Here is a 21,099-nt window from a genome sequence, read left to right as displayed (position 1 = left end):
AAGCACTAGCAGTGTCAGTGAAAAACTTGATTTTGTGATATTGGAGGACTGCCACAATAACACTGCATGGCTGTAAATTACATGTGGCATTGCATGCACAGTCCTAGTAATGAAACCACAACAACGTCTACATAGACTGTACAGAACAGTATATTTCTTTCAATCTGTTGGTTGCTGTTAAAAAGAGAGCTTAAAGCCTCATCACATCTCTGTTAGGAGACACAGAGGATTGTTTGCATCCAGTGTTTTACAGCACATATCATCTTGAAAGAGGTGTAGTTCACCCAAAATAGAAATTTCTGTCATAATTTATTTAACTTTGTGTCACTTCAAACCTGTATGCTGATATTTTTCCATGGAACACAAAATGAGAAATAATTCAAGAATATTTATGCAGTTCTTGCCATACAATGACAGTTCATAGTGACCAGGTCTGTCAAAAAGCCAAATAAAAGTAGTCAATTTGACTTGTCCACTATATTCCAACTCTACAGAAGTCATGCGCTTTGCTTTGTGTGAGATTCGGACCAAATTAGAAGATTATTCAATAATAATCTTTACCAGAGCCGAAGATCCCGCCTATGCCGCATTATGTCCAGAATTTCAAAATTATGCAATTTTTGTCCTTATTTGTAGCTTTATAGCCCCTGTTCATGATGATAAACTATGCATGATTCTTCAAAAGTTGCTCTTTTTGCATTCACTGAAAAATTACAGCATATGTTTGTAAGAATGAATGAAAAGAGAGTTTTTGAGGTTGTGCATGTCTGTTTGCCATAAGGAATGAAAATGCATCTACAAATGTTGAGGTTTTAAATAAGTGCAACTTATTGGGAGATTCAATTACTCACTTTTTCAACCAGTCAGCGATGTCTTTGGAGGTGGCTCCATAATTCTCGTAATTATGCAAGAACTTTCCCTTTCTTTCAGAAAAAAAAAAAGAACAGAAAAGACAAAATTACGTTAATCTTAAACTGTCTGTGGAAATGTAAATCTCATAATTTGTGCAACAATTATAATACAGTATGTTAAAATAGACATGATTTTAGAAATGCATTTTAAAAGCTGTGGCCTTGTGATTTGTGCACGTGCTTCAGACACGTTGAGCTGTGGTGCTCGTATGGTTGACGCAGGTTTGATTCTGGCCCATGTCGTCTCCCAATCCTATTCCCATTCTGTCTCCTCATGATTTCCTGTCCTCTCTCAACATTCACTATTGAAAAGTGGCTACATTCCCCACAAGTTATTAAAACAGAAGGCTTATGTTAAAGCTGTTAGTATTGATTTTTAAAAATGTACTTCATATCTTCTTGCTCTACAGCTTAGCATGCTAAATGGGATATGACGATGTTAATTCACGCTTATTTTCCCAACACAAATTGCACCAGGCAGCTTAGGATATTTGTACTGACACACCAAAGCACTGAATTACAAACAACCTCCAAGACCGCTGTTCGCCTCTTGCCATCCAAGATAAACATTTTAAATGAGCGTTGGACTCAAAGCTAATTAAGCCATTTGGCCCAGGGCTCTGAACGCAATCAAAGACCCCAGCTAACAGCCTTTGTGCTCTTTGCTAATCCATACAACCACAAGTAGACAAGATCACTAATACACAGAAATGTGTATTTATTCAGCTTTGTGCAGGAGACAGCTTCATGCACTGGAAACTTCATCAGTTTTTAACTGATCTGCTCATATTCTGTGACTGAAAGTAATCTGCTGCAAGTGAGAGAGCTAAGCTGACACGCTGCCAATGGACAGCCATTTGTAACTGTCACTAATCAGTACGGATCCACAATTGTTGTGGCAACCTAACCCAAAAATAAATAAATAAATAAATCATGCCCATCAAACAGAATAATTACTTTAGTGGCAGACTGCAGCTTGATATTCAAGTCTGAGAAAGTCATGCAGAACTTTCACATTTGACCTTTAACATCCATACAGGGTGATCAGGGTAAGGTTTCAAGAGTTTTGTCAGTACATACTTCACTTTACATAGTCACGGCATGTTGACATCAGGAATACTGAAGATATTCTTTGAATTCATGTGCATGTATACGGTTCTTCAGTGTTGCACGAGATGCATATGGAAGTCTTAACATTATTAATTTAAACTAGAATCAATCTAGAGTAGAATCTAGAATTAATTGAATAGAAATTAATGTTGAATTTACAAATGCAATGAACCCCAAATAGGTGAGTTCAAATGGTGCCAGTCCAAGCTGTTATCTGGACAGCTCACCTATATGCTTTTACATTAAATCAGTGCTTATTATTTTTTTTCTCCCAATTTGGAATGCCCAATTCCCAATGTGCTATAAAGTCCTCGTGGTCACATAGTGATTCGCCTCAATCCGGGTGGCTGAGGACGAATCCCAGTTGCCTCCGCGTCTGAGACCGGCAACCAGCGCATCTTATCACGTGGCTTGTTGAGCGCGTTGCCATGAAGACATAGCGCTTGTGGAGGCTTCACGCCATCCAACGCTCAACTCATGCATGTTTAGAGGGAAGATTGTGTGCAAGATGAAGGAGGAGGAGGCAGGGAATAAAGCTATTTTGCCTAATTCAGACAGATCATGGCAGAATTGTGCACTGACCCATTAAACAAAAATCGCAATGTTTTTACACTCCATTCATAGTCTGATACTGGAGACTTTACACACCAATGGGACCTTCAGTAATTCATATGCAAATACAACTTTTCTTTTCATTGTTATTTATTGTTTGGCACCTAGATCTCAATCACCACGTCCTTGCGGTCACCTTTGTGGGCTACTGAAATATAAACTAGTTCAAGGGAGTATTGATGAGGCGGAGTGCTGTAAAATATTTTTTGGGTGAAGGGCTGTATTTAATTAACCTTTCAGTAATTAATTCAGAAATGATGGAGATATTAGCACTGAAGAGAGGCTGAATATGCACAGCGCCATTCACAAATCTAAATGAGCAGGCAAAATACTTTGGACTGATTGGACCACACAAAGAAGGCAGATTAAAATTTGATTATAAAATGAAAAGCCTATGATAAATCATTCATTTTGCTAGGGCTACTAGTGCAATAGCATTAATATATCAACTGTGAATAAGATGGACACAGTGGCCCTTAATTGGACTGGAGAGTAAGTAGGCACCCTTCTGATACATCCTTCCTAGTCCGAGTTGCCTTCAAACCATGTGTGTTCATGATTGTGCATCCCATAAAAAAAATCTTAAAATAATTTTATAATAGAGAGTAGGAGTGGACACTTCATATTGTACAAAAGGACTATCCCATTGCCATGTCATTTTGACCGACCACTGTGTTAGTGAAGAATTTCAATTTAAATGGTAATGACGCATGGCATATCATATAATGCAGAACTTGCTTATTTTTAATACAGCAAAAGCAAAATAGTGGAGAGAAGTGTAAGCTGTGACAGTTTTTCACATTGTCCTCTAGGAAAGGAGAAATGAGAAGGATATAATTAATACACTTAATTATATTTCAGGATGTCCGTTATGAATTGAAATTAGCAAACAGCATCTATAGGGTAAAATAAATATGATTTCTCAAAAGAAAAAGTTGTTCAGTGATCCAACTTGCCCCTTTTAATGGGGTAAGCTCTGACATGTCATTGGGGAATATATGAACTCACTGACGTCCTGGAGCTGCACGTGCATTTGATATATTTACTTATTAAACACAGCCTTTTGTGATTCACAGAGCTATCGCATGTTTTCAAGTGGCTTTGAATAAAATGCACGAGTCATATGAACTACTTTAATTGTGTTTATATGGGTCTTTTATGTAATTTTTTTGAGCTTGACAGTAACGAACATGACTAACAGACAGCATCGGATTTGGATTGGGCTTGTCGGACCGATACCCGATCTCAGACTCCATAGTCTACGCTTTAAGCTAAATCCTCCCCACACAAAATAAACAGCCAAACCAAAAATGTAAATACTCACCAGGGAAGAAGGTGAATGGAAGGACGAGCCCCCACTTGTGACACTCAAATGGTGTCCCATAGCGTTCATAAAAGCAGCATGTCATTCCCCTCAGGGAAGCATGTTTACTTACATAACTGGTTATATGTAATTATATGTATTTATTTATTATATGTAAAAATTAACCAAGAATAATACATTCTTTAAAGATATTGTTCATTGTTAGTTCATGTTAGCTATTGCATTAATATATTAATACCCTTATAAAGGTTTCCTAAATAATTTAATCATGTACAATTTAATATTAGAGTCTTATTTTTTTCACATTATTCACATTTTCTTTTTTGAACAAGATTTTTTATTTAGGATAACATTTTCCTAAACCAGCTAGGAAAATGTTTCATAATCAGAATATTTTTTTTTACCCCACTCAATTTAGCCCATTTTATACAATTCTTCAAATGGTGTCCTTGTTTTGTGTGTTAGAGTTAAGAATCAAGGCAAAACTCACTCAAAGTAGCAGAAGGTTGGGTAGCCCTTGACGCTGAACTCCTGTTTGAGTCCGTCAAACTCCGCTGGGTGCACGTTCATCCCCGCCAGCACCTACGCCAAAGGCAATGGATTAAACTCAATACAAAAATCCCAGTCTACTAACTAAAACACAGGAAAATTAAGATGAATGGCCACATCAGTGTGTAAGCTGAAAGCTCATCGCTAGAGATGGCATTCAGCGAAGTGGGACAGGGTAAACACCCAGCTCTCGGATGAAATTGCGTAGTTTTACCTGACGTATAAATCCCATCCCGACAACAATTTCAACTCACCTTGATTTTGGGTTAATTAATTTAAAGGTATATTTACTTACCCTCATGTCTATTCAAACTTGTTTGACTTTTTTTCTCCCTTGTGGAACACAAAAGTTAAAGTTTTGAAGAATATCCTGGCCACTCTTTTAATAAAGTGAATGAGGACTGGGACTGTAAAACTTTATAAAAAAAAAAAAATAATAAAAAAAAGCAACATTAAAATCATCAAGGGTCCATATGACTTGTGTGCTATATTCCAAGTCTTCTGAATCCAAAAGTCAGGATTCACTAAACATCCTGACATCTACCCCTAGGCTCTGCTCCTTCAATAATTCAATAAATTCAGTTTGCAAACCTGGTCAAATCTGGGAAACGTGTTGGTTCATGTTATTTATTTTAAAGTCCAATAAAGTTTTTCACTGCAAGTATTGTTGTATTCCTCTGCTCCAAATATTCATTCACAAATCTGATTGACTTGGTTCCTGAGTTAAACTTACTGACTCAAGTCGCAGCGGTTAACTGCTCACTGGAGGGGAAAATGATCAGTGAATAATGACTTCAATTTCAGAATGCTCCTCACAAAATCGGTATCAAATTACTACAGAAGACTTGTATGATAAGAGGTATGACCCAATTTGATGTTGTTTTTATGTCATTTTGTAGCTTGCCAGCCCTAGTCTTCATTCACTTTCATTACATGGAAAAAGTGGACAGGGCTTTCTTCAATCTTTTCTGTTCCATGGAAAAAAGAAAGCCAAACCTGTTTCAACCAACATGAGGGCAAATAAATGACGACAGAATTTTCATTTTGGGGAAACTATTCCTGCAGACACCTTTTACTTGGTGCTTAACCCTCTGGGGTCGACGGATGCGCCAGTGCGTCCTGCTGGATCGGCATTACAGTGGAAACAACATAAAATTCTCCGTCATTTTGGGGCATACAGATAAGTTAAGACATCATTAGAGACTATAAAGGGTCTACCTTCATTTGTGTACACTCACAATAACAACACAACCTTGTGCTTTTGTAAAATAAAGAAAATAAAAAGGGTGAGCTGTCAGCAGTCTCTGGGTTTGAGAGCATATATCTGAAAAACATCTCAAAAAAATTCCTGAAACTCCGCAAATACTTCTCACACAAACATGAAACATAGGTCTAACGAAAGCTTAAAATGTCTACTTTTAAATAAAACAATTCAAATTTAAAACAAATATTCTCCTGCAATGTAATATGTATGAAACAAAGTGATGTACAGTTTCTCCTGGCTCAGCTAATTATCTCTAATGTGATCACACCCACAGGCAGAGGGCGCCATTCATACGCTAATGTGCTGAGACGATCAATGCAAATGGTAAACGCCCCCGACAGTGCCATAAAAACAAAGTACATTCATTTTTCTGCATGTTTGAAAGACAGCACGATACACAAGTGAGAAAACTCCTGTATAGTGACAGAGTTAACATGTCTCCTCAGGTGTGAATTACAATCAATATTCATGAAAGTTCACGCCTCCTCGCATATGACCTTTCTAACATTAAGTGTCTCTATATTGTTTTGTATGAATGAGTGATCAGGATGGCTTTCACATCATTTTGTAGCAAAAACTCTAGGCTACAAGATCCAGTTCTCAAAAGACTTGTGGACAAATATTTAGTATGTGTTATATGACCTTATTTCAGTGACTTAAAAATTTAGTTTTTTCAAAAACCATGAATAAACGCTATTTTCTCAAAAATACAAACATGTACACACGTACACACATGTTGATCACATATTATTGTAGCCCAGTTTGTGCTGAATACAGTGTTATCAGACTTTAGCCATTAATGTGTTTTTAAGCAACTGATAAAAGCACAAATGTCAAGGCATGTCAAAACTTCTCCAGGGCCCAAAACACCCTCAGACCCCAGAGGGTTAAAAACATCTCAAAAGTAACTTCATCCATTCCAATAGTTTATCACACTGCTAACAGGAAAAAAAAGAGCATATGGCCTTATTTCAAACAGCACAGTTATGACAGTCCATTTTTGATGATGAATTCCAAAATAAATGCATATTATCTGAGTGTGTCACAAATTGTCTCCAGCACCTTCCGTCAGATTGGTGAAAAATGTGCAGACGAACTCTGCTTACCGGCGATTCCCTCCCAAATCCATCAACGTTACTGCAGCATTATCAGCTTCTCCCACACATACGTGGAAATTCAGAACAGAGGATGCAGCAAATCTACTCATGTCACGTCCATACCAGCATGTAATCTATTCATTATGCAAATCACTACATTAACAGATTATTTACTAGCCCTTGGTGGTGCCCACTCATCAGTCCAAGGTTAGACAAAGAAATACTGCTTAAAGGGATAGATCACGCAAAAGTTCAAATTAATTTACTCCCAGATATGCATGAAGTGTACGACTTACTTTCTTTTGCATAACACAAATTATGATTTTCAGAAGAATATTCTGCTCTGAAGGTCCAATAATGTAAGTGAATAGTGGCCAGAACTCAGAATCTTCAGAAATCGCATAAGGTTAGCATAAAAGTAATCCATAAGACTCTAGTTGTTAATCCATGCCTTCAGAATCAATGTGATAAGTGTGGGTGAGAAACCGATCAATGATTAAGTCCTTTTTTCTTATAAATGTATACCTTTGGCCGGCCCGACCAGTAAGTGGCACTATGCATGTAGAATGCAAAGAATGTGGAAGTGAAAGTGAATATTTATAGTAAAAAAAAAAAAAGGACTTAAATATTGACTGTTTCTCATACACACCTTTTTATATCATTTCTAAAAACACATATTTAACCACTGGAGGCCTATGGATTACTACCACTGGAAGTTGTTTACTTGTCCTTTATGCATTTATGCTGATTTTTTAAGATGTTTCAAGTTCTGGCCACCATTCTCTTGCATTGGATCTGCAAAGCTGAAAAAATCTTTGTGTTCTGAGAGGAAATTGATGGGTGAGTAATTGATGAGATAATTTTCATTTTTGGGTGAACTATCCCTTTAAACAGAAGAAGCAGTTCTTCATCTCGCTGTATGTGAGGAAACAAAAGCAAGAAAAAAATTTCTTCCAGTGGCATGATCTGTCTATAATGATGATTTCAAATACCTTTCCAGTTGTTTGTTATGACTGGATAAGGATTTTCAAGATTGATTTAAATTTAGACCAATTTGCTAATCATTCAGGCCAATTTGTGAACTATTCACTCACAAATGGGTGAAAATGTGTCTCCCTCAACACTAATTCAATATCTAGTCAGTGAAATATTTTAGAGCAGAGCACAACAAGAACTAGAAATTTGTATGACTTTTCCCAAGCCTGGAAAACAACTTTAAAATGACCAGATATTTCCAGCTTTTCCATGACCATGGGAGCCCTGAATATGAGAACCTTTCTGTGGTTCCAGCTGTGTGATACTGACTGATGTTCTTTTTATTTTTGTATCTTCCATTTTGACAACACATCCTCTTTGAAATTCACAAAGGGGTTTTTACAGACTTTTGATTTTTATTTCAACAGTTTCAGTTCGAATGAAAGTCAAGCAAGGATCTGTGTGCGTGTACTTCAGTGAACACTGAGATTGGAGAGAGAAAAAACGAAGGTCTGAGAGTGAAAAATGTGCAGTGAAGAACAGTGTCTCGCAACAGTGTGCATAGAGATATTGAGCTGAGCTGGCATATAATCTATATTTGACCACAGACTTCAACAGCAGGAAGCACATCCAATAACTGTACTATGAAATCAGCAAAGTGCTTTTAAGCAAAATTGCTTCTCGCTCTAATGAGGGGAACTAAATGTTCTGTCAAAAAGGGACATCAATAGTTTTGCAAAACATCCCACCTGTTAAGTAATTCACCAAGTGTACCAGATACAGAAACAACACACATTGTTGAGATATGGACTGAAATTAAAACATGGAAATAAGAGAATCAATAGGCCATGTGAACACCTCAGACATGCTACTTACATATTTCCCTTTTGTCTCAGTGGCAGCTTGCTGAAAAATGGGCTGCATCCTTTTACACACGCCACACCCTGCATATAAGAGAGATCAATGTCAGAATGTCAATTACCTGTTGCTTTGCAAAGATTTTCTGAGTGCATTTGGTGCATTTCTATGGTTAGAGTGTTTTGGGGGTTTACTGGCCCAAGTCCCTATATGGCTTGGAACCCTGTGTAGGGTTAGGGGTTTGTTCAAACTTAAACAGTGTTGTTTACCTTAGCTAGCACCACTAATAAATAAACATGTCTGCAGGTTGAGTTTAACCCAAGAAACATAGATTCTATTCAGTTAAAACTGTCTGAAAACTGAGTTGGGATATGCAAGTAGTCTGACAGGACTGCCAGGAGGTTCCATGTTTCTGTACAAGATTTCTAAACAAGACTTCATCTGATTCCTGATCTATGGGACTGATTATTGTTGTTCCTCCGAGCACTACATAAGGAACCATGACAAAGATGAATGAGAGATTGAGAGATGCATGCGATAGACTTTCAGAATTTAAACCCTTGCTCATGTCACAATGAAAGAAGTTGGACCTTTAAAGGAGACCTATTATGCCCCTTTTTACAAGATGTAATATAAGTCTCAGGTGTCCTCAGAATGTGTCTGTGAAGTTTCAGCTAAAAATGCCCCACGGATCATTTATTATACCATGTTATAAATGCCTCTTTTTGGGTGGAATCAAAAACACGCTTATTTTGTTCGAGTCTCTTTAAATGCAAATGAGCTGCTGCTCCTCGCCCCCTTTCCTGAAGAGGGCTGTGCCTGCACAGCTCCTTGAGATGTTTCTACAACTTGATTGGAGTCCACCTGTGGTAAATTCAGTTGATTGGACAGGATTTGGAAAGGCACACACATCTATATAAGTTCCCACAGTTAACAGTGCATGTCAGAGAACAAACCAAGCCATGAAGTCCAAGGAATTGTCTATAGACCTCCAAGACAGGATTTTATCGAGGCACAGATCTGGGGAAAGGTACAGAAACATTTCTGCAGCATTGAAGGTCCCAATGAGCACAGTGGCCTCCATCATCCGTAAATGGAAGAAGTTTGGAACCACCAGGACTCTTCCTAGAGCTGGCTGCCCAGCCAAACTGAGCGATCGGGGGAGAAGGGCCTTAGTCGGGGAGGTGACCAAGAACCTGATGGTCCCTCTGACAGAGCTCCAGCGCTTCTCTGAGGAGAGAGGAGAACAACCATCTCTGCAGCACTCCACCAATCAAGCCTGTATGGTAGAGTGGCCAGACGGAAGCCACTCCTCAGTAAAAGGCACATGATAGCCCTCCTGGAGTTTGCCAAAAGGTACCTGAAGGACTTTCAGACCACGAGAAACAAAATTCTCTGGTCTGATGAAACAAAGATTTAACTCTTTGGCTTGAATAGCAAGCGTCATGTCTGGAGGAAACCAGGCACCGCTCATCACCTGGCCAATACCATCCCTACAGTGAAGTATGGTGGTTGCAGCATCATGCTGTGGGGATGTTTTTCAGCGGCAGGGACTGGGAGACTAGTCAGGATCGAGGGAAAGATGAATGCAGCAATGTACAGTTACATCATTGATGAAAACCTGCTCCAGAGCGCTCTGGACCTCAGACTGGGGTGAAGGTTCATCTTCCAACAGGACAACGACCCCGACCCTAAGCACACAGGCAAGATAAAGGTGTGGCTGCGGGACTAATCTGTGAATGTCCTTGAGTGGCCCACCCAGAGCCCAGACTTGAACCTGATTGAATATCTCTGGAGAGATCTGATAATGGCTATGCACCAATGCTCTCCATCCAACCTGATGGAGCTTGAGAGGTCCTGCAAAGAAGAATGAGAGAAACTGCCCAAAAATAGGTGTGCCAAGCTTGTAGCATCATACTCAAAAAGACTTGAGGCTGTAAAGGCTGTAAATTGGTGCCAAAGGTGCTTCAACAAAGTATTGAGCAAAGGCTGTGAATACTTATGTACATGTCATTTCTTTTTTATTTTAATTTTTAAGATTTCAAACAAACTTCTTTCACCTTGTCATTATGGGGTATTGTTTGTAGATTTAGGAAAATAATTAATTTAATCTATTGCTGTTACATAACAAAATGTGGAAAAAGTGAACCGCTGTGAATACTTTCCGGATACACTGTATATATGTATGTATATCTGGTCTCCGTGAATACAATCAGAGACAATGGTAACTTTAGCTGCATTAGCCATGGAGTCAGCTAACAAGCACATTCAGAAAGGCAATTTGGAAATATTCACAAAATATAAAGTGCGATACTTACATCTTCAGGATATAAAGCTGGAACGTGAACAGTTGGTACTGATCCATGCTTTAGAATCAACTTTTTTGGAAATCCTGGTTTATATTGACACTCATTCACAAAGCAATCCAGTGTAAAATGATTTGCACAAACTTATACACATTTTTGTATGTTTTGGGGCACATTTCCTTCAAAAACTAAATTTGTCCACTTCGTCTTCAGTGGCTCTGATGCCAGGAGTGCATGAAGACACTTATGTTCACTTTTACAGCCAACAATAGAACACTTATGAAGCTTACGAATCTGAGACATTTCACACACAGTTCTTCTCCCTGTATCTGGTCCAGCGTGGAAAACAATGCGGACTGTGTGTAGATCACACAGGGGAGGATCTATGATAATAGGGTGGAGTCAGTCACCAGTCGTGGGCGAGGCCTGCTCAAACTTTACGTCACTTTAGAGCAGAAATGAAAACCATTAATTTGAACACACTGTTTTTGATTAATAGAAATATAAGAAAGAGGAGTGGGTGGACTTTTAACATTGTAATGTGGTTGTGTAAACACACTGCCGACTCACATTATGTACAAACACCATGTAAAAGTGAATTTTGCATAATAGGTCCCCTTTAAATTACATCATACCCCTACTGCATTCACATCCGTAATTGATTCGGATGCACACGACCATACAAAATGTACTTGCTAGGACCTTCATCCAAAGAAATTAATGTACAACAGGTTTCATATGACACATTTTATATGATTGCACATGGTTTACATCATATAAAGTATCGAGAGGCTGAAGATGACTCACATGGGGCGTAAAACATCATGAGGATGGGGCGCTCCTCTCTTTTCAGTAGCTTTCTGAAGTCCTATGGGCCAACAGCACAATTAAATTTGTATAGATAAAATATAAAGCTTGTTTGTTGCTGCTGCATTGTTATGCAGCTGTACGGCAGCAATGAGTCAAATACTCTAAGAGTTGAGTGGGGATAACCATATCCCTAATTTTACCCTGCTTTACTATTAAGATTTTATTACAATACTTTATAACTGTATTATAGCAAAAAAATGCAATACCATGATGTGTTTTTTTTTTTTTATTGAAATCAGCATATAACAAATACTACTGTGATGTATAAATACTTTACAACAATATACTAATTTTTGTTAATAAAGTTATGTCATGAAAATAATGTCACAATGCAAAAACCCTAAACAGTTAAGCAAAATATCTTTCTTTTGATTTGGGGTGAAATATGAACAAAACATCACGAGATTTACACTTTTTTCCTCTGTACAGCACAGGATGTCTGAAAACTTGTGGATTTGCAGGTAGGTTTAGTCTCTGGAGTCAGAAGAATAGGCCGGCTTTTCTCAGCTACACGCTTTTGTTCAATGTGAAGTTCCCACACCTGATAAATACTCAGAGCAGAAAGATGATCTTCACTGCACTGATCTTTAGAGAGTGATACTCACCTTCTCTGTCTCGATGTGAACAATGTCTTTAGCCTCAGGGTTCTCCTCCCACAGGGGGGCACCAACAGGGTCTTTTAGAAATGCCACCATGGACTAAAAACAGTGAAACAATTGATGAAGAATTAGAGAAACATTGCAAAGATTTCATTAAAGAATATCTGTACTGTAAATTTGTCAACTTTTACAGAGATACACTGCCACTACTGTATCTATTACAAATGAATAGAAATCATCATGTGATTAGAGATATGGATCTAATAGTACTAGGATAACAGGTTTTCAGATGTACTTTGGTACTAGTACTAAAATAAAATACCACTCTTTCTACAGTAGGGCATTTACATTTATGCATTTGGCTTTTTTTCTAAGCAATTTACAGTGCATTCAAGGTATACATTTTAATTTGATCTATATATCATTGTTTTAGCAATAAATGTGTTCCCTGGGAATTAACCCTTCGCTAAGCTCCACCCCCCTTGTTTATGTTCGCTCGCTCTGACAAGCTCTGCAGAACTCCCCATAGGAATGAATAGGAGATTTCCGTGAATGACATGGTTTTTGCCAAAATATTCTCAAACAGAATGATTATTAATCTTAGGTGGTTTGAAATGAAGAGTCACATTGTAAGGCAGATTTATCTGTCATTTTTTGAACCACAAATCGTTAAATTACACATTAATTTGATTGAAACTGCAGAGACTATGAATCAGAATAAAGAAAAAGGATTATCAGTCACTTGAATAGAAAAAAGCATCATTTGATAGCTATTACATGCTATTTTCGTGGATTTTTTTCATTAACTTGAATACTTTGGTACATGGGAAAAAAATGGAAAAGCAATGTTTACTTCATTGAGAAATGCTTAAAGGTACATGTCATTTAAAGTTTAAATAGTTGATACAAAATTGAAAATTCTTCATTATTTTTCACCCTAATACCATCCCAGTGGTGTAGGACTTTCTATCTCCTGCAGAACACAAACAAAAAATGTTAGAAGAATAAGTCGGCTCTGTAGGTACATAAAAATAAGTAATTCACATGACTCCATTAGTTTAATCCATGTCTTCTGAAGCGCTCTAATCTGTTTTGGGTGAGAACAGATCAAATTAAACTCCTCTTTCACTGTACATCTTGGCTTTGCAGTCTCTAGGCACAATCATGATTTCAAGCTCAATTACACTTCCTAGTGCCTGACACATGCGCAAAGCGCTAGATGGTGCTAGGAAGAGTAATCGAGCTTGAAATCATATTTGCCAAGGGAACTGCTGATGTCAAGATTTAGAGTTATATTTTGGTCTGTTCTTATCAAAAAATCAACTGGATCACTTCAGAAGACATGGATTACACCACTGGAGTCGTGCGGATTACTTTTATGCTACCTCTATGTGCTTTTTGGAGATTCAAAGTTTTGGTCCCCATTCACTTGCATTGTATGGACCTACAGGAGCTGAAATATTCTTATACAAATATTTGTTTGTGTTCTGCAGAGGAAAGTCATTCATTCACATCTAGGATTGCATGAGGGGGAGTAAATGATATTGAGAGAATTTTCATTTTTGGGTGAACAATTCCTTAAACTCTTTTTAAATAAAGGAGTATGTACTGTACATTAGCATATTTGTTTTTGCTGTGGTTTCAGAATTAGTATCAAGAATTGTGAATTTGCACTGCTATTGGTATACGCTACTGAAATTTTGTTATTGTGACAAATGACAATCCTACACTAAATTATTTCAAACTTACTATAAGCACGAGCAAGTGTAACTCTAAACAGAGAGCAAAGAGAATTATCCCCAATGAAAACTCTGTTGCACACCTTTATCTCTTGCACAATTCCACTAATTTATCTACTAATCTATCAATCCTTAGTAAGGAACTAAGCACTCGCCTGACATTAAGAGCTTCTAGGCTTTACTTCAAAACCAGGGGAAAATGAAGAGCAATATGTGACTTAACAGCAGGTGCATTTAATAAGAGCGCTCCATTTTTTCCACACCAGTGGTGCCAGTGAACATGTCTCATCACTGACTCATCATCCAGCAGAGCTCAGCTCATTCATTTTTAACATATTCACATTAGAGCTACCCTCTTTGCAGAGCCATTCATCAACGCCTCGTCAGATTTGGATGTAAGTGAGCTGAGAAGCAAATGGAGAATGAGGTAGGTGTGAGAAACCAATGAGTGACATGTCTGATTCGTATACTCAAGTTCCAAGGGCTTCTGACTCTGGTGCTTGACGTTGAGTAGTATGAAGTAACAGTCATGGGAAAACAGTGGATAATGAGCAAGTAAATAACAACACAGAGCGAAGCATTCACTAACAGACAGCAATACGTTCTGTTGTGAAACAACCTGAAATAATTGTTCAGTGGTGAACACGCAAGCTACTGTGAACAAGCTTCTTACACATGATCGTGTAAGGGATGTCAAGATTTTCAATGCAAAATGACCTCAATTTCGCTTTGCTTCACACCAAAACAAATCATATGCCTTCTTTGGGTTTTGAATATGATGCACAAGCCACATGGACTACTTTAATGATACTTTTATATACTGGGCTCTATACTGGGACCAACTTTATTTTCCCTTTATATGCTCCCTCTAGGCTCGATTTTTGAGAAATTTGGGATTCAGTATCACCTGTATGCGGATGATTCTCAAATTTACTTACCACTGAAACATGGCCATAGATGTGCCATTCAGTCTCTTCGTGCATGTTTGGCCGAAGTTAAGTGTTGGCTTTCGGATAACTTTCTCCAATTAAATGAGGATAAGACCGAGATGATTTTATTTGGAAATAAGGGCTGTGTGGATGATGACTGCCTGGGGTTGTTTCCTGGGAAAAAATTGGCTAGCGTGAGGAACCTTGGTGTCATTTTTGACTCTGAGCTTAAATTTGACCGGCAAATCAATGCTGTCGTTAAGAACAGTTTTTTCCATCTTAGATCAGTTTCTAAATTGAAATCTATCCTTTCTTTTGACGATATGGAGAAGGTTGTTCATGCCTTTGTGTCATCCCATTTGGATTATTGTAATGTATTGTATCTGGGTGTGAGTCAGGCTTCTCTCTTTCAGCTTGCAGCTCGTTCAGAATTCAGCTGCCAGACTTTTAACGGGCACTAAGAAGAGAGAGCACATTACTCGGTTTTAATTAAATTACATTGGTTACCCATACGATACAGAATCCAATACAAAGCTTTGTTGTATGTTTTTAAGTCTCTGCATGGCCTAGCACCTGAGTATGTTACTGATTTAATCAGCCGCTGTCAATCAAGTAGATCTCTGCGCTCTAACGATCAATTGCTTCTCATGGTTCCGCGATCATGTTTAAGATGTAAAGGTGATCGGGCATTCTCTGTTGCAGCTCCTAGGCTCTGGAATGACCTTCCTCTGTCTGTAAAAACGTGTCCTTCATTGGGTGCTTTTCAGAGTGCGCTTAAAACTTACTTGTTCACTTTAGCTTTTGATAATGCTTTGTAAGTTTTTTTGTCATATGTTTGCATTGTTTTTATGTTTTTGTTTTTACTTTTATACCTTCTGTACAGCACTTTGGTTCCACTTGTGGTTTTGAAAGTGCTCTATAAATAAAGTTGAGTTGAGTTGAGTTGAGTTTTGGGTCTTTTCTTTTTAAGCTAAATCTTATGCCACTGCTAGCAGATGACAGAATACAAAGCAACATAAATTCACTGTTTGACAAGGCACAAAATCCGAATGTTATGTACTGAAATTGCCAAACCAAAATCCATGTCTAACAAAGAAATATTGATGAACTGAATTCTGAAAGACACTGTGATTTTTGCCAAAATATAACTCTTATCAAAATGCAATTTTCTGAGAAATACCTTAAATGTGGCTGGTCTGTTGTATTCTGTGTGGAAGTTCCCATCCCTGAAAGCAACACAATAATGAGAGATAAATGTTTGAGCATGCTGTAGGCTTGCAGTTCTCAACAACAATTCAATAAGACCTTCAACAACCATCCTTACATTGATTTCAAAAGAGAGAGAGATTGTTCTTACTTATAATGGAGGATCTCCACTCCTTTGGTTTTCGAGCTAGGATCTACCTTTACTTTTTTACAGAGTTTGCGGCCTTCTGAATCTCTGAAAAATATATATCATATTTTTTGTTAGAAGATTCTGAAATATTCAATCACACAAAATAATCACATAAATATTAAAACCTCTAAAACAATCAGTCATGGCAAAAATCATGGTTGGGCAATTCAGAATTTAAAAATAGTCTCCCTTTCTTTTCCAGATATGTAACTGGAATTGACAAGGACTCACAGGAGGCCGAATTGGATTTTGTTCTGGAATTAAATGAAGAGGAATTTACTGAATTGCATTTAAGAGCATTCGGAGTAATAAAGTGCTCTTCCACCATTGCCCATAAAATGTATGTCAATTCATTCAATAAAATGAGATATATTTCAATTGAATAATTTGGTAAACCTTTACAATAAGGTTCCTTTTGTTAACATTAGTTAATGCATTAGGTATCATGAACAATTAACAATATATTTTTACAGCATTAATTAATATTAATGTTAATTATTAAAAATACAATTGTTCAGTTCATTGTTAGTTCATAGTGCATTAACTAATGTTAACTAAAACAACTTTTGATTATAAAAATGTATAAGTTTTAATTAACATTAACTATGACTAAAAAAAATGCTGTTGAAGTATTGTCCATTGTTAGCTAATGTACCTAATGTTAACAAATGGAACCTTATTGAAAAGTGTTACCAATAATTAAAAAATCGATGGCCTATCATTAATTAATAAGAGTTAATGTTTCTGTAAATTCCCCATATGTTGTGTGTATGATAACATGTTTATGGGTAATTCAATCTAAATAAAATCTAAAATATTATTCAAAAATATACTTAAGGCAGATTTTCTTCCTCAAATTCAAATTTCAATTCTTCATCCGGTTTGCCACCTCAAATCAAATTTAGGATTTAAGTTCTAATTCACGTTTCAATTTGGAATGGCACACAACCCTGGTCAAAATGCAAACTCCAGAACAAAATACACCAACCGTGTTCTATATGGTCTGCAAGTAAAATCAATTAATTTGATTTAATTTGTGCAAACGCTGAGGCAAAAGCAAACATTAAGTCATAGCAAATTATTCTCAACAAGGATTATAATCATGTTATTCTATTATAAAACGACTCCTCAAGGGGCATTTGTCATGCAAATTGATGCAGCCAAAAACTTCAAGTGATAAAATTAATGTCCTAAGACATTAAATAAATAGCTGTAGCAGCAAAACATGACAGCTCATGGAAAGCGACAGATGACCACTGCAATAAGCTAATGTAAGGGCCATGTTTTAGATTTGGCAAACTCTGTCATTCTCTTCCTTGAGGACAATATGTTCAGTTGCCTTTTCTTCAGTGTATTATACATAAACTATTTCGTTAATTCAGAGCAACAAGCAGGGTCCAAAAATAACTTTATACCACACCTGTCAATGTCGGGTGAATAGACAAAATGTATCAGACATGAATCTTTGTTACGACCATGAAAATGTATTTTCATTATTTTTTTTATTCTAAGAATGTCCCTATGAATGTCCCTTGCGTATTAGTGACAAATAGCGCTGTTGTTTTTTTGCTAATTTATATACAAGTCTCATACAAACTGCATTGTCACAAAAACGTGAAGACAAATTGTGATTTTTCTCATCATATTTTAATTTTGGTGTCCTAATGTAAAGAATATTTCACATTTTGGTAGAGACATCGCCTGTCTGTTTACTTGTGAACATGCATGCGTAATAAGCCCTGTTGACTCATGCAGCGTGATGATCTCATTGATGATCAAAAGATCTCCTTCATTTGGAATGAGAGCTGGCGACATGAGAAACAGCGACTGTTGGCAACTAGCAGTGTGTGAATGCAGCAATTTGAGATAAGTTTAACTTTCTGTAAATGAGGAGCGACTTTTGGCATTCACTACCAATAAGAGTGAAGACAGTGTCAGTGGAACAAAATCTAAAGTTTTGGTGTGATTTCACCACATATAATAAAAAATTATGCATGGAAAAGAAATTGTCAGCAGTCTGAGTGAGTTTGATTCATACATTGATTCATACTTCATCTTGTTGATGATATGATGCAATAAGCGCCATAGCAGCTTAAATAAAAAAACTCTCTCCACCACAATGTACAATTTTCGCAAACAAAATGTGAATTCCTTGTCAAATTATAATGATATCTTAGCTTTACCTGCAATATGTCTCATCTGTGATCAGATTTTCAAAAGATATGGCCAGATGTGCGGTCCACCAAAACATTGCGTGCCCAAATATTAGGCAAATTGTATTCCTCAGGATTAATGTTATTGTTGAACAAACACAATGCTCCCAGTCCAATCCAAAATGTCATTGAACCTCAAACCTGAATGTTTAACAAAGAAAAAGTGAGTTTTGTCTTTCTCAGGGGAATGTTTAAGTGTACAAAATTATTAGGCAACTATATTACAAAGATAATTTCTCCCAACTCAATTGCTTTCTCTCAATATTTAAGAGAAGGTACAACAAATAAGTAACACAAAATTACAATTAAATATAATTTTTGGCCTTTCAAAAATATTCAGTTACCAATATAGCCACCCTTCTTTCAATAACTGCCATGAGCCTTCCATCCATGGAGTCTGTCAGTTTCTTGATCTCTTCACGATCAACTTTCGCTGAAGCAGCAACCACAGCCTCCCAAATTCTGTACAAAGTGGTGTATTGTCTTCCCTCACTGTAAATCTCATGTTTGAGAAGGGCCCACAAGTTCTCAGTAGGATTTAAGTCAGGTGAGGAAGGGGGCCCATGTCATTATTTGGGCATCTTTGAGGCCCTTGCTGGCTGGCCAAGCAGTGGAGTACTTGGATGTATGTGATGGAGCATTGTCCTGCATAAAGATCATGACCTTCTTGAATGCGGAGGACTTCTTCCTGTACCACTGCTTGAAGAAAGTACTTTCCAGAAACTGGCAGTAGGTTTGAGAGTTGAGGTTCAGTCCATCTTCAACTCGAAAAGGTCCAACTACCTCATCCTTAATGATAGCAGCCCATACCAGTACACCTCCTCCACCTTGCTGGCACCTGACTCGAAGTGGTGCCCGGTGTCTATTAGTGATCCAGCCACGGGCCCATCTGGTCCATCAAGAGTAACTCTCATTTCATCGGTCCATAAAATCTTTGAAAAATCTTCATGCATTTCTTTGCCCAATTTTGATGCTTCAACTTCTGAATATATTCAGTGATGGTTGTTTCATACAGTTATATTTGGAATCCATAAATATTATAATTTGTAAACAAATATTAATATTATAATAGTGATATATATACATAGTAATATCTCAGTCATATATACCTTTAACTTTTAAACCCTCATGCTTTTATTTTGACATTCTAAACTCTCCAGGAAATCCTGTAAATATGTCTGTTTGTAGGCAAGTTCACAGTAGTTTAATTAGCTTCTTATTCAAATTCTGGTAAAATATACCTCCAGTGTTTTTCTAAATGCATATTATAAGTGAAGTGTACTATTGAGCATCTACATCTGAGATGTTCGTGAGTAGCGCTCAAATATTGTACACCGTGGAAGGCTAAAAATAGCCACGAGTGTGGTGGCTTTGAATAAAATGCACGAGTCATATGAACTACTTTGTGTTTTTATGGTTCTTTTATGTCATTTTTTGAGCTTGACAGTAACGAACATGACTAACACACAGTATCGTATTTGGATCAGTCTCGTCAGGCCAATACCCGATCCGTCTAAAAGCTTCAGTATCAGAGTCGATACCGATCCAGGTATCGGATCAGTTCATCCCTATTCTGGAATATGGTAGCATTGGAGGATAATGGGTTCCTTGTAGTTTCACGTTTAATTGTTCTCAAGTCTTTTGCAGTTAATTTGAGCCTTTTCTTCTCCATGCGTTTTTTGTGCCCCAGTTGACAATTCGCAACAAATCTTTTGAATGTCCGGTGGTCACACCTCAATAGTTTAGCAATATCAAGAGTGTGCATCCGTCTGAAAGGCAATTTACAATATTTGACTTTTCAGTTAAATCTCTTTTTTGGCCCATTTTGCCTGAAGTATTGAAGCTGCCTAATAATTATGCCCACCTTGATATGAGGTGTTAGTCACTTTCACCGCACCCTCCCCCATTACACAAATAAATACCACCTGAAAATGATTGAATCCAATAAGCATTCAAATTTATATGGTTTGGAGCTGGCAAATGTGCAAGGAAATAATGATACTATCAGAATACTCACTTGCCTAATAATTGGGCATGCAGTGTAATATAGAGTGACAGCAGTAGGAATGCCCACTAGCCACAAACAATACAGAGACTAGTGAGATTAAGCAATACTGTCACTGCATGTGTGAACGGGACAATAGCTGGACCAGCCAGAATATTTTTTCCTGTGATTTGAGCTGAAGCGGCACAAAATATGGTACCAAATTTATTTGCTCATAATCTTGGGCAACTGTTCTGGAGATTTTGGTCTTTCCCCCTTCAAATAGATAGGAGCAGTACTTATATGATTAGAAAATAGCTGCCTGGAGGTGTTACGAATATTAACCCTGAACGGTCTTTGAAA

The 21,099-nt window shown here is 37.3% G+C and overlaps 1 protein-coding gene across 1 annotated transcript in view; it reads right to left on the bottom strand.

The window, feature by feature from the left end:
• Positions 1-21,099, bottom strand: part of LOC127658541 (protein disulfide-isomerase A5-like) — a 59,601-nt gene that overhangs the window by 25,004 nt on the left and 13,498 nt on the right. The window contains exons 4-10 of the mRNA XM_052147883.1: positions 16,501-16,584; positions 16,324-16,369; positions 12,482-12,574; positions 11,814-11,874; positions 8,719-8,786; positions 4,448-4,539; positions 852-923 (exon numbers count right to left, since the gene is read on the bottom strand). Of these exons, the coding sequence (XP_052003843.1) occupies positions 852-923; positions 4,448-4,539; positions 8,719-8,786; positions 11,814-11,874; positions 12,482-12,574; positions 16,324-16,369; positions 16,501-16,584 (516 nt within the window). The remainder of the gene's footprint in view (positions 1-851; positions 924-4,447; positions 4,540-8,718; positions 8,787-11,813; positions 11,875-12,481; positions 12,575-16,323; positions 16,370-16,500; positions 16,585-21,099) is intronic.

This window comes from Xyrauchen texanus, chromosome 18, assembly GCF_025860055.1.
Source record: "Xyrauchen texanus isolate HMW12.3.18 chromosome 18, RBS_HiC_50CHRs, whole genome shotgun sequence".
Classification (NCBI taxonomy): Eukaryota; Metazoa; Chordata; class Actinopteri; order Cypriniformes; family Catostomidae; genus Xyrauchen; species Xyrauchen texanus.
This window is presented reverse-complemented; position numbering and strand designations above follow the sequence as displayed.